This window comes from Coturnix japonica, chromosome 2 (genome assembly GCF_054131305.1).
Source record: "Coturnix japonica strain WE chromosome 2, WE-NBRP24, whole genome shotgun sequence".
Classification (NCBI taxonomy): domain Eukaryota; kingdom Metazoa; phylum Chordata; class Aves; order Galliformes; family Phasianidae; genus Coturnix; species Coturnix japonica.
Genome location: NC_140664.1, coordinates 100,277,653 through 100,290,680, shown reverse-complemented (window position 1 = coordinate 100,290,680; position 13,028 = coordinate 100,277,653). Strand labels below are relative to the sequence as shown.

At 41.6% G+C, this 13,028-nt stretch overlaps 1 protein-coding gene across 1 annotated transcript; it reads right to left on the bottom strand.

The window, feature by feature from the left end:
* Positions 1-1,242: 1,242 nt before the first annotated feature.
* LOC107309356 (C-C chemokine receptor type 5-like) lies at positions 1,243-8,314 on the bottom strand. The gene is made up of 3 exons (XM_015854076.3): positions 8,182-8,314; positions 4,745-4,938; positions 1,243-4,488 (listed from the first exon to the last, which is right to left on the bottom strand). Exons 2-3 carry the CDS (start codon positions 4,848-4,850, stop codon positions 3,410-3,412), a joined length of 1,185 nt encoding a protein of 394 aa, XP_015709562.1. The 5' UTR covers positions 4,851-4,938; positions 8,182-8,314; the 3' UTR covers positions 1,243-3,409.
* Between the last annotated feature and the right edge of the window lie 4,714 nt (positions 8,315-13,028).

Here is a 13,028-nt window from a genome sequence, read left to right as displayed (position 1 = left end):
AATGCTTAGAAGTATTCATCTATTTGTACCCTAATCTTTCTGTTTCTCTGGGCATTACTTTATTAGCCTCTGTTAAGACTAATAAAGACATTCTCACAATTTTTGCCACTACTTTTCTGTGTTTGCCCATTTCCATCAATTTCTCTTCCTTCATACTCCATTTATCTTTATTTAAGATAAGTAAGTGTGAGTTTACAAACGGGTTAGGAAATAAGAAAGTCTTATGACAGGAACAGTCACACACACTGGTTATCAGAAGTTTCACTATTTCTATGTTTGTCCGTTATACAAATACCACAGACCAACTGATGCCAGTAAGAATACTTACGGTGGTTTGAGTACTGTTGAGCACTCACTGATACCATATATGCACTTTTTCTACACTTCCTTTTGCCATCTAGGATGTCTGCCAGGGGCCTGACAGCGTAGTTACCTTCTGCTGTGCACAGTGTTTCCTCTCTGTGTGCTTCTGAACAAGTGGTGGCAGCAGCTCCTGACGGAGAAGTTGGGCTCTGTCCATTAACTAACCTGATGGAACTGTTTTGGTGCTATGCTTACATATTTGTTGAAGATACATGGATGTTCATTCATAAGTGTGCTGTGTAGAATATAAAGCACAGTCAAAATGCTATCTTGTAAGAACTGCATCAGTACAGGTTAGGGGCTGACCTGCTAGCAGTGTTCCCTCATGGCCCAGAAGGCCAATGGTATCCTGGGGTGCATTAAAAAGAGTGTGGTCAGCAGTTTGAGGGAGGCAATACTCCTTCTCTATTCTGCCCTAGTGAGGTCCAGGTCTGGGCTTTTCAGTTCAAGAAAGACAGGGAACTTCTAGAGAGAGTCCAGCGACACAGAGATGATGAGGAGAATCTTGTAGTTATCCTGATACCAATGAAGAGCCATCTTTTATTTGCCTCCTTTATTCCTCCTCTTTTCCTGTTTATGACACCTACCTGCTTCTCCTACCTGACAGATCTCCCCTATCCAAAGTCTGTGCCCCTAAATTTCCCTCAAAGCTGAGTGCAATACACTCTTCTCAAGCTTCCCGATAGATAAAATCATAGCAGCTACAGTAGTTTCTGGACAGTGCAGGCAGTTCTCTTCTTGCTTGATTTGCTTCAGTTCAGAGTGTGGTATTGTGAGTGTTGAAGTCTATCATAGCAGCTTTTTGCTACCTCTGTTCTGAGACCAGAGCTAATGCTCTTTTGCTCACAAGGAGAACATGGGATACATGATACGCAGCACTTCTCAGACACAGATTTTATTAGTTTTGCTGCATTAACTCTAAAATAGGAAGAAACATAATTTCATGGAACAAGAACTTCAAATAAAGCACAGCAATAGAAATACCACAGTTACAGCAGGATTTACATCATACTATTTATACTTTAACATTAAAACGGTGCTTCTGCTTTTGTGCAGTAAAAATACAAAAGAAATGAAAAGTGTTATTTACTGTGAGCAGAGTTTTTGGCCTTTCCTTTTGTATACCTATGGCTGTTAACCTCACAGGGGAGCAACCAGAATGTAGTAGCTGATAGGAAACTAGCTAACAGCCAATAGAAGTGGTGCCTTGAGGTAATAAGGCTGAAGAGGGAAGACTATTCACACCACTGCAACTAGGACATCTAATCCCTAAATTAAGAAGCTGATATTTCTAGGTTCTTTTTACAGTCAGACAAGTAATCTCCCCCAGAGGCCTTTTAAATCATGTCTGCTTCTGACTCAGGCATCTCTTTTTCTCCACTGGCTACTGAAGGACCTTGAAAAGATTTGCTGTTAACATATGCGACTAAGTCACACACAGTGTTAAGGGGTGTGCAATCCCTTCTTCCATCTTGAGATTGCCATGGATGGATGCCACTGGATTTGCAGATTTCTTAGACTAAAACTTTGCATGCTTGAATGGTGCCCCTTGAAGGAAATGGGAAAAAAGCATCACTGTTCACCTATGTAAGAAGCGTTTACCTGCACTTACTTATGGTATAAAGTAACAGTTTAAAGTTAATAGCACATCCTAGGATACCCCTTCTTCTTTATTGAAACATTCCCCACAGTGGCATAAAAGTGTGGCCTGGCATAAATGCTTTGCCACAACACCAGTAGAGTAATGGTCACAAGTCCTCAAAAAGCGTGCATTCCTGATTGTGTCAATGGAGGTGATGTGCATTGATCTCCTGGGACAGCAAGGCAGTTACATCTCCTCTACAGCTGGCTGATTCTGTGCTTCCAAGGCTGCTGTCTTCCAAGAAGTCTGTCCCAAACAGCAAACTTACTGCATAAGTCCAGAGCACATGCAGGAGCCTATCCTGACACTGTTTCTGCATCTGCTGTTGAAAGTCTCCCTTTACACGTGTGATTTCTATTTCCAGAATGAGAGAGGCCTCCACTCAGTACTAAGCCCATGGTCTCCAAAATCCTCTGAAGGATTATGTATTTTCATACATAATCATGCATCTCAGCTAGAACTAAGATGATTTTAATTCTGTCCTTGCAGATTTCTGTTGATGTTCCTTTACTAAGTGCTATTTCCCCGTAGTTGTCAGAAACAAGTTCATGGTTGTTCGGGGGTACAACACTGACTTCTTGTACAGTCATTAGCCTTGCAATTACTTGTAAAACTGCACCCACAAAAATCACAATCTTGTCCGTTAAAAGCTCACCTTGAAAAATGTTAGCAGCCAAACAATGATAGGATTGGCATAAGTTTAAAAATCTAAAATAAAAATACTGAAATTTAGTCTATAGTAAAAAGGATTATGTTTAGAAACAGCTAGCTTACAGATGAATCCTTGGGTTAAGTGGCTGCAGTAAGATAAAGGTCAGTCACCTCTCCAATCAGTAAAGAGTTGTTGTCTTGCTATCTTTCATCTTCATCCTTTTCTTGGAAATGCCTCTTATTCATGTAGAGAAACTAAGAGAAAGAGGAGTAAAATAAAGAATACTGAAAGCTTCCTACTACCAAATGGCTGACTGTGTTGCAGAAAGCATGCTTTTACTTCCAAATGTCAGGATGTTAGGTGTTCCATGTACGCTGTATACTGAAAAGGTACATCAATCCTCAAAGCTTCCTCCTGGTCTTATATTATTCATGTGGCTGTAAATGGTTCTTGTGAGATGACTTATTACTCCTTTGTCTATTTTATATTCTCCCCTACTGAAAGTCATGAATATTTATTCATCTGACAGAATGTGGGTCAGCCATCAAGATCAAACAAATCATCCCTTCATCAAGCTGTGATACTAACAATTATTGGGAAACGGTTGTTTCTCTTTAACTAAGAACAAAAATGGCGTGATATAGGCAACTAACCACAAGAATTGACATAAAGATCTTTTATAACGTCATCCATTTCTTCATGCAAAGAGAAGGATAGATGCAACATTCACTAGCTGGACTTGAGAAGTATTTTTACAACCCAGTAGAGATGTCGTTCTCAGCGGTAGATGCTGTGAATGTGGAACTAACTCTTTCTAATTTTTCACGATAAAAAGATGGACACTTTTTGCACAGGTGAGCTGCAACATGCTTTCGGAAAAACGTGTAAAGATATTTCCTAAATTTTTCTCCAACGAATGCATAGATCACAGGGTTGATACAGCAGTGGATCATTGAGATTGTTTCTGTCACTTGAATTGTTTTCTCCAGTCTGCTTTGGCTGTCACAGTCTGGGGAAAAAAAAGAAGTTTGAAATGTGTGCACAAAAGAAGTGACGTGGAATGGAGTCCAGAAGATGAAATAAAAAATCATGATGACAAAAATCAGTCGAACCGCCTTCTGTTTTTTCTCATTCCTACATCGCAATAATGTCTTTAGAATCTGAGAGTAACAAAAAATCATAATGATCATTGGAATGAGAAGCCCAAGAATGTTCATCTTCAAAATGTAGGACTGCTTCCAATTTATTAGGCTATCTGGAGGATAATGAAAACTGCATGTATACTGTGCATGTTCTGTTTGAGTTTTGTGAAATACTATTCCAGGAACAGAGGCAAAAATAGCAACAGCCCATGTGACAGTGCTGGTGAAGATGCCGTAGGTGACTGTCCGAGCTTTTATAGCAAACACTGCGTGAACTATGGCCAGATACCTGTCTATGGTCAGCAGAATTATGAAGAAGATGCCGCTGTAGAAGCCAAGGAGGTAGATACCTGAGAGAATCCGGCACAGCGCATCTCCAAAAATCCAGTCGTGAGCAGCATAATAAGCCCAGAATGGAAGAGAAAATACAAACAGCAAATCAGAAATGGCCAGATTGAGCAGGTAGATGTCGGTCATACTCTTCAACCTCTTGTATTTTACCAGGATAAGGACTACGAGAATGTTGCCTATGAAGCCAAATATCACCACCAAAGAGTAAAGCGGTGGCAGAAAATTTGCTGCAAAGTGCTTTTCCTCAGTTCCCATACATGGTGCTGTATCACCATAGTCAAATGTTGTTGTTGACATGTCATCCAAGTCAGTGGTATAGTTCTCCATTGTGTGCTGATCTGCAAAGGAAGAGAAGAGTGGTCAACTGCAGGGAACTCCAAGCTTGGCAGAGAGAGGAATGAAACACAGCAATGGGTCCTGGCCTCATTGTGCCAATCTGTGCTGCAGCCCTCACCCAAGGGAGTGCCTGTAAAGTCACTCTGTCATGGGTAGAACATAAGTGCTGTTTGTGGCTGAGCAGGAGCCTCATTGCTCCCAGGAACCATCTCTGGAAGTGTAGAAATTATCATTCCTCAAGGCACTGACTGCACCCACCTGATGAAGATGCTGCAATGGCTGTTGGTGAGCAGCAAGTCAGTAGCGTTGGTTCGGGTTCCAATGGCAAAGGCAGTGCCCCCTTCCAAATCAGGGGCCCACCCATGGAAAAGGGCTGGTCTTAGGTAACTGCAATAAAAACTGTGTGCGGCCCTGTCTGGTGGGTGCTGTGCTGGACACGTTCAGCTGATGACCTGCAGGGAGAATTGCAATAGAAAAAACAAGTAGGTAAACGCCTTTTCAAATGGCATAAAGGATTTCATTTGCTGTCAGCATGACCTATAGAAATCGTGTTTAAAAAAAAAAAAAAAAAAAAAAAAAGTGCTTTTTTATTTCTCCTAGGATTTGTTTTAAGCTTCTGTTTCAGCTTTTACAGAAATAACACCTTTGCTCAAATAGTAATTTGAGAGGAGATATATTTTTTCATAGGCCCCTGGAGAAGTCCACAGAACTCCTGCAAATCTGTGAGAAACAGGGAAGAGGATTTTGTGAAGACAGGTGTCAGAGGGACCCAGTGACAGGTATCAGTGCTTCCCAGTCACTTGGTGAAATCGATGCTTTTGGCAGCCAATGAAATAGAGCTATTTGCTGTTGGGGAAAATGGCTGCTGTTTTTTATCTTATATTCTGACAACCACTTTTAAAATGCATTGCATTGCTGTGGCAGAATGATTGCTGTTCTCTTGTCAAGGCAGCAGACTGCTGACAACACACAAAGCTTCAGGTTCTGTGAATGCCCCAGCTTGCTGCGTGACCACTCAAATAACACAGCAATGATCACTCCTTTCCTGTTTTGAACCCCACTGTCCTTCTTTTTCAATGAGAAGATCTGACCCCTGTGACTGCAGATGTCTTTTGCAGAAACCACACTGTGAAAGCCATTGCTTCTGTTTCTGCACTTGATTTCTGCAAGTCTAACTTGAGCTGAAGAAGCTCTGCAAGTCAAAGTCTAGTCAGTGATTGCAGTGACAATGAGGCTGCCCTCCAGTCGGTAATGAGGATGCTTCTTTAAATCATGTCTTCTCACATTTCTCTACTTGAGCATTTGTGCTGCTTTAAGAGTAGCCTTGCTTGCTCTTGAGTACAAGCTGTTATGAATACACTACCACTCATAGCTCTAGTAGTGTCCAGGTGCTGGTATGTCTACCAAACTTCGCCATGTTGAGGTAATTCAAGCTCAGAAGGTCCCCTAGCCTGCTGCACTGACTCAGTCAGGGATTGCACATATCACAGCACACCGAGCTGAGCCCTGAATGGGGTATGCACAGAATTTCTTCAAGGAAATCACAGTGTTCAATAACTACAAGTTACAAAGGCAACAGTACATGAATGGAGCCACTCATCTCAAAACTGAATGACCCACAAAGTTTTCTTTCCCTTTTTTAGGGCTCAAGTCGGTGTTTCTCCTTTTAAATATATAAAAGGGTTACAGAGCACTACTTGTCCTGCCTTTGCTCCTCTCCTTTTCACAAGTTTGTCACAAGAAAGAGAAACTAGTTAATTCTCTGTCGTCAGCTTAAAAGTATATTAGCAGTATACAGGGAGCTTTATGATTAAAGAAAATTACAATGTAGCATAGACAAAAACTGTAATCTAAATAAATGAAATAACAGCTATATCTATATAGCAGGCACTGTGAGAGATACAGCCAATGCTCCCTGATAGCAGCTTTATTGACTGAACATCACCTTGGTCATTCTGGAAGGAGTTTCCAGACTGGCAGAACTACAGAGAAGTACATGCGTTGGCCAAAGACACCTTGGGAAGCAAGCATTTGTTCATGCTTCTCTTGGGTTACCAGAAAAGTTGAAGAAAAGATAGAAGTACAAACTAAAGCCCCTGAGTTGATGTGAACACATGATTTGTATGATAGAAACCACAGAATTTCTTTCCAGGATATGTCTGGAGAAGGACAGTCCCTTCCAAAATTAAACCTTGCTTTGGAAACGTCTTCCTCTTTTATAACAGCTGAGCATTAGAAACATCTTCTTTTTGGAACTGCTCGCTTGCCACTTGATTCTATTCCTGCAAATCTTTAAGGAAAAAGTACATACAGGGCTGGAAAAAAAAACAGGCTCAATTCTCTGTGAGCGTTCAGAATCCAGTTGTTTCCATTCCCCATTTAAAACAAATAAACAAGCAAACAAAAACCAGAAGGACAGTCTTAGGAAATCTTGAAATTTTCTGCAGTTGAAGTCAGTCTGTGCGGTCATAAGGCAAAAGAAGTGGGAGGTGTTTTTCTCTAAATACATGTAGAGTGAAAATAAGTCCTTGGAGAAAGAGAAACTGAGACAGATAATAAACAGCTTCTAACAAATAATTACTGTATGTGCAAGAGGGCTCATTTCTTTTGCACGCTGAATCCTATGCTAGTACTTCTTTCCGAATCTTCTTTTCAGAATCTCTGCTTAAACTGATTGAAATAAAATACTGAATCTGGAGAAATCCAACCAACCGCTGCTGTCCCAACCATTCTGAGGAAGAACTGAGGTATGAAAAAGAGCCTGGAGTGGATGAGATTCCCAATTGATGTCAAGGTCATCCTGCCCAATGAGATTCCCAACAAAGGTCGTGGTCATCCTGCCCTCCCCATCTTATTTCCATATGGGAGACCCCACAGGGAAGTTCAAGACCATTGGAATTCTCCCATAAAAGCAATTGCTGCTATTAGCTGAGCTGCGTACTTAATATAATGGGAAAAAAAATAAGAATAGATTTGTTTTCTCACAGTACTGTAGCTTTTTTTGTAGCAGTTCTCATTTATCAAAGCAGAAGCATGAGCAGCACAGTTCCAGCAAGATGCTGATGAACTTCATTCATGTAAAACCTCATTAAAAGGAAACTGCAAGCTAAATCATGACTGGCCATTAAACTGGTATCTACAGTTGACACAGGGAGTACACTTTTAAAGACCAGCCCCAAGAGGAGCTAATCCCAAAAAAACCTTTTGTAACATGATGATGAAGGAAAACACTTTTAGCAGGTTAAGTACTTGAATAATACAAAGAAAACAAACCAGACTGTGATGTGATACTGATGAATGATAGCATCCATATTCACATGATAGATATTTCAAAAAGCTAGAATAAATGAAAAGGACTGGGTTTCTGATCAGTTCATATCCTTAGAGGAATCTATTTTCAAGCTATGGACCTCCCAGGATAGTTTCAAAGCCAATTAAGTTTAAATTACAAAACAATATGATAATTTTCTCTACTATTTGTCCACTTCAGTTCTCTACCCTCACACTGACCTTGTCCTGAGCTAAAAGCTGGCTACAAGACCTGATTTTGTATTAAAGGCAATGTGTCTCCTTAAATGACAGTCCTACTCTCACTGTCATGAGGCACATGCATTTCCCCCACTCAACGAATCTATCTCACTCAACAAATCTGTATCTCTATATACACATAAATTAAAAAACAATGAGCTACTCACCGGTTTATCAAGCTTGTTTTATCAGACTGTGTAGTTGTCGTCTTTGTGAACAAGCATGTAGTTAAACCCTATATCTGAAAATAGGAAATGGAACTTCCTGTGTGATCTATTGCAAAATATTACAAGAATCAAGGGCATGGTTCTTCTTTTCAGAAAATGAGCAGTGTTAGGCTGTGTTAGGATGAAGGGGGTGTCACCTTCTTCTGCACCAGCTCAAATTCAGTATCTGATCTAGTGCATCTCTATCAGGTAAAGACTGGGTGGTTGCATTCAAGAAAGCCACGTTCTTGGGATAGTATTTGCAGCTGCTTTAAACATTTCTGCTACCCAAGAGAAAGTAGTCTGAAATACCTGGCATTTAGCACATGTAATTTAAAAATTAAACTCAGATCACAAAAAGGTCTGTTGAAAAAACCCACCAAGGTATCTTTTGTGTATGTTGTCTCTTACTGACTTACATATGATCACAAGGGAAAAAGAATCAGTAGGCAAAATTAAAGACATTCATACCACAAATGTTATGTTAGCCTTCTACTTGCCTCTCACAGGTCTTGTGAAGAGAGACAAGCTTGGGTCCTGGAAGCAGCATGCCTGTGTTTGCACAGAGACTTGCTGGAGATGCATAGGTCAGGCCGAAATAGACCCTCTGGTGATGGAGCTGCCTTCCTTCCAGCATGAGACCAGCTCAAGCACTCTGCACCACGCTATACTGTAGGATACAGACCTCGCCTTGAACATCTCTTGTAATTTCAGGAAGCCATTTGTAATGAGCTTGCAGCCACAAGATCAGAAGTAGGCAGGAACCTGCAGCTCATTCCCTTTTTGATGTGGTGGCATTGCAGGATTGAAAGCAATAGAAAGAAAGAAATGGAACAGAGCGTGGTTCATATATATGTCATACATTATTTTTTTTCTGAAACATTTGTACTACCAACACCTTTTCACGCCAACTTAATGACTGCGTAGGTAATCACTAAAAATGAGGACTGATGATTAATATGGCCACTCATTGGCTTCCTGGAGAGTCTGTTTAAGCTTTTAGAGCAAAGTATACATTTTTCCTACAGCTTTTATCAGCAGCTGTGGACCACCCTGCCTGAGACTGCTGTGTGGCTTCCTGCAGTATTTCTAAAAGACGATAAGACCGGATTTTGCTGCAGTTATATCTGGATTTTGTGTGGGGGCTTTTTTTCCCTAGAAAATCAATGTGGATTTTGACTAGAGATAACCTGGCCACTGATGTAGCAGAGATTGTAGAAGAAACTCAGAGCGCTGTGAGCAGTAGCAGAAAGTGTGCCTAAGCAAAACATGGGGAAGGAAAGTTCCTGTGGTGGCTGAAAGACAGAAGTGTTTCCTGTTGGTGTGGAAAGGGGTATGTAGATTTTGCTGCATATACAGAAAAAAAGCAGAAAAGCTTCAAGCCTGAGCAGGAAGGGACTTCCCTACAAGGACACAGCAGGGAGACGTAGGCCACATTTTCCTTCTATCTCATTTCCCTCTGAGTCACTGCCTGAATTTGAAGTAATGACTTTTTGATATTTGTTGTTGTTTTTACTATTTCAGACATCTCTTTCTAGTCCATGTACAGGCTGCTAATTCAGCAGGGTTGTTTTTTTTTTGTTGTTGTTGTTTTGCCAATTGAATCATCTGTGGGCTGCTGTCTTCAGTAAAGAACTGCTTGTCAAAAATCAAAACTCCTGCCCAAGACACTTCTCCTTAGTTCTCTCTAATAGAAGGGGGTTGTCTTGGTTTTTGAGAGTGGGGCTTCTTTGAAGCTCATTGTCCAGGGCCTATGGGTGAGTATAATGGATAATGGGTATGTGGTACCAAGGGGAATCTTTGACCTCTTTTCTCCTTGTCTTGAGACAGTGGCACTTCCTTCTGTGTTTTTCAGAGGCTTTCTGGAACCTTATTTTTGCTTGCTCTGTCAGTTTGCAAAAGTAAAGAACAGCTGCAACTGAAACTAGCACATAAGGGATGGCAGAAGTTCTGGAAATCTAACAAATGCAGCACTTGGGGGTTGAATACCCCCTAAGCAAGAGAAGAAAAAGACTTGGCTGCACAAAGAACCGCCTATGTAGCCAGTACTTTCTAAACTCACCTGGGCAAAGGAAATGTGTGCAAACTGCAAGCATTCATATATTGACAGAACTACTAAAAGATGCTGTATCTCAGGAATGGATAAATTCCTGTCTTCATCTTCTCTCTTACACAGATTGCTAAGAAAGATCACAGAAGAAGTGCTGGCTTCATAATCTGTGAGGTTAGCACGGGTCTTCAGCTTGTTACAATGGGTCTGCAGGATTCTTGCGGTGGGGACTGGCTGACTCATGACTCACTTTGAGAATGAAAGCACAGTTTTGCACATGCTGTTTTGAAAGTTGTAATTCTTCATGTTTCCAGTCTGAGTGCTCAGACTGAAAACAACTAGACAGTGTTTTCAGGCTGTCCCATTGCTCCTCCAGGCCTCATCCACTGCTGCACCACGGCCTTCTCCATGGCTACACATAAGGATCTGTTCCGCATGGTGCCCATGGGCTGCAGGGAGACAGCCTGCACTTCCATGGGCCTCTCCTGGGCTGCAAGGAACTAATGTTCTGTGCCTGGAGCACCTCTTGCCCTCCTTCTGCACTGACCTTGGTGCCTATAGGACTGTTTTTCTCCACATTTTCTCACTTCTCTTTCCCAGTTGCTGTAGTGAAACAGTTTTCACTTTTTTCACTTGCTCTTACAGGCACAACCAGAGTCGCTCATGGCTTAGCTCCAGCAGTGGCAGGTACCTTTCAGAGGAGCTGGAGCTGGCTGTGATCTGACATGGGGAAACTGCTTGGCTCTGTTCACAGAGATCACCCTTACCTTCACTGCACTTGCTGTGCACAGTGCTGTGCTCCAAACCTTTGCTGCATTATTTGTGGATGCACATGTACAAGATTACTGCATCTTCTCTTGAGATGCCCAACTGACAAAAACATGAAAGCAGCCACAGTTTATAATCATCCTTGGAGTGACCCGATGTTGTTCTTTGACTTGATTCAAGTGACAAGCTCCCTGTTTTATGCAGTTCTTTCTGCTTTTAGGTAAGTGGCATAAACACCAAGCTACTTCCTGAAAAGGAAAATAGAGATGATAGCCACCTCCCCTTTGCTTGGTTCTACTTTCCTTGGTTTCATTCCATACTTCTTCAAACTGCAGAGAGCAGGCTCTCTCATCTGTGGCTGGTAGTCAGCTGGTTAGTCTAAGGGCTCCCTCTGTATTAAGTAGATAATGGTGGGTATTCACAAAGTACCTGACTTTGTCTTTAGCTATTCCACCTTAGGCTAGAATGGATCACCATATGGAGAAGTCTCTCCTTAGTGACCAAAGGAGCTTAGACAGAGTTCAGACCAGACAGCTGACTTTTGCATTGATAAAATTGAGCTAGCTAGTCCAATCAAATGTTTCCGATAAGTTGAATGAAATCTTTTGGTGACAAGAAATCATTTTTTGTTTTGGAAAAGAGATCAGGGAAATATTTTAGATTTACTGCTCTTTGGGTTGAGCAGATGTTTGTTTTTTTTTTTAGCAGATCAGCCTGACAATGCTGCCTACATCCTCTGCAGAAGAGAAAGGGGCCTGTGCTGCAGAGATAAAGGCCAATTCTGGTGATGAACCACAGCAGATGCAAGAACAGATTTACTGAGTCACTATGAAAAGTGCACCCTACTTACGGCCATGAAAATTGTATGTGCTCCACATCATGCAACAGAAGTGAGGCTGTGAAGGCCATACTCTTCTTTTTCTGTGCCTTCATAGCTGTGCAGGTGTTCAAAAGGGACACTGCTTTAGAAGAGCTAAGGAAATGCATGAAAGCAAAACATGGTTGCTACTGACGGCAAATGAAAGTTGCACCATCATCAGCTCAGGAGTCTTCGTACTTCCAGAAAGCTCTGGGGTATTTCATCAGGCCCTGGAAAACTAAGGCTAGACAACTGAGATGTAAGTTAACGAGGAGCTGAACATGTTCTTAAGAAATTCTGAGTCGCAGAGAACACAAAGAATTATATGAGGAAACACCTATTCAATTGGTTACACAAATCACAATGGCTTGGTCAGCCTGCAGGAGTCATCAACTCAGCTGAAGAACTTACTATTTGAGGTTCTTTTAGTTGTATTTCACTGATGTGCAGGCTTTATTTAATGCATGCTGTCCAGATCCTTCTCAGACTGCAGAATTTTGCTTTTTGTCTCTTAACAGTGTCTCTAGTCCTGTTAGGGTAATATTTGATTGATTCACAGATACTACAGTATTTGTCTTCTCTCCACATTCATGAGAAGAGAGAGAACTTCAGGTTGTTTATGGAATTACTGGATGAGATCCCCTGGGAAGCTGTCCTTAGAGACAAAGAAGATGAGAAGAGCAGGCAACTCCCTTCCAACCCAAGCCATTCCATTATTCTGTGAATGATAGGAACGAAATCTCAGAGGCCACCTGTGAAAAGCTGAGTCAAGTGGAAAGGGAAGACAGTTAATTTATGTGCTAGCAGTAGACATCAAGGGTAGATATGATAAATTCATGCCCACATGCCTATATCCTGTGGTGGATCTTGTGCTTGCCCTGTGACAGGCCCATGATTTTGTTTTTCAGGGCTCCTCAATGAGACTGAGTCCCACAGACAAATCCAGCCCCAGTCTGCCCAGAGGTTGGCTTCATAGTGCTGTGCACCTGTCTAGTGGAGCCTGCTTTCCTCCTGAGAAAATACCTCATGAGGAGTTCAGCAGCGCAAAGCCAGCCTGGTAGCCATATTACACTGATTAACAGACATATAGAATCTGATCCTAATCATTTCCCAGCAGATTTTATTTGCAGG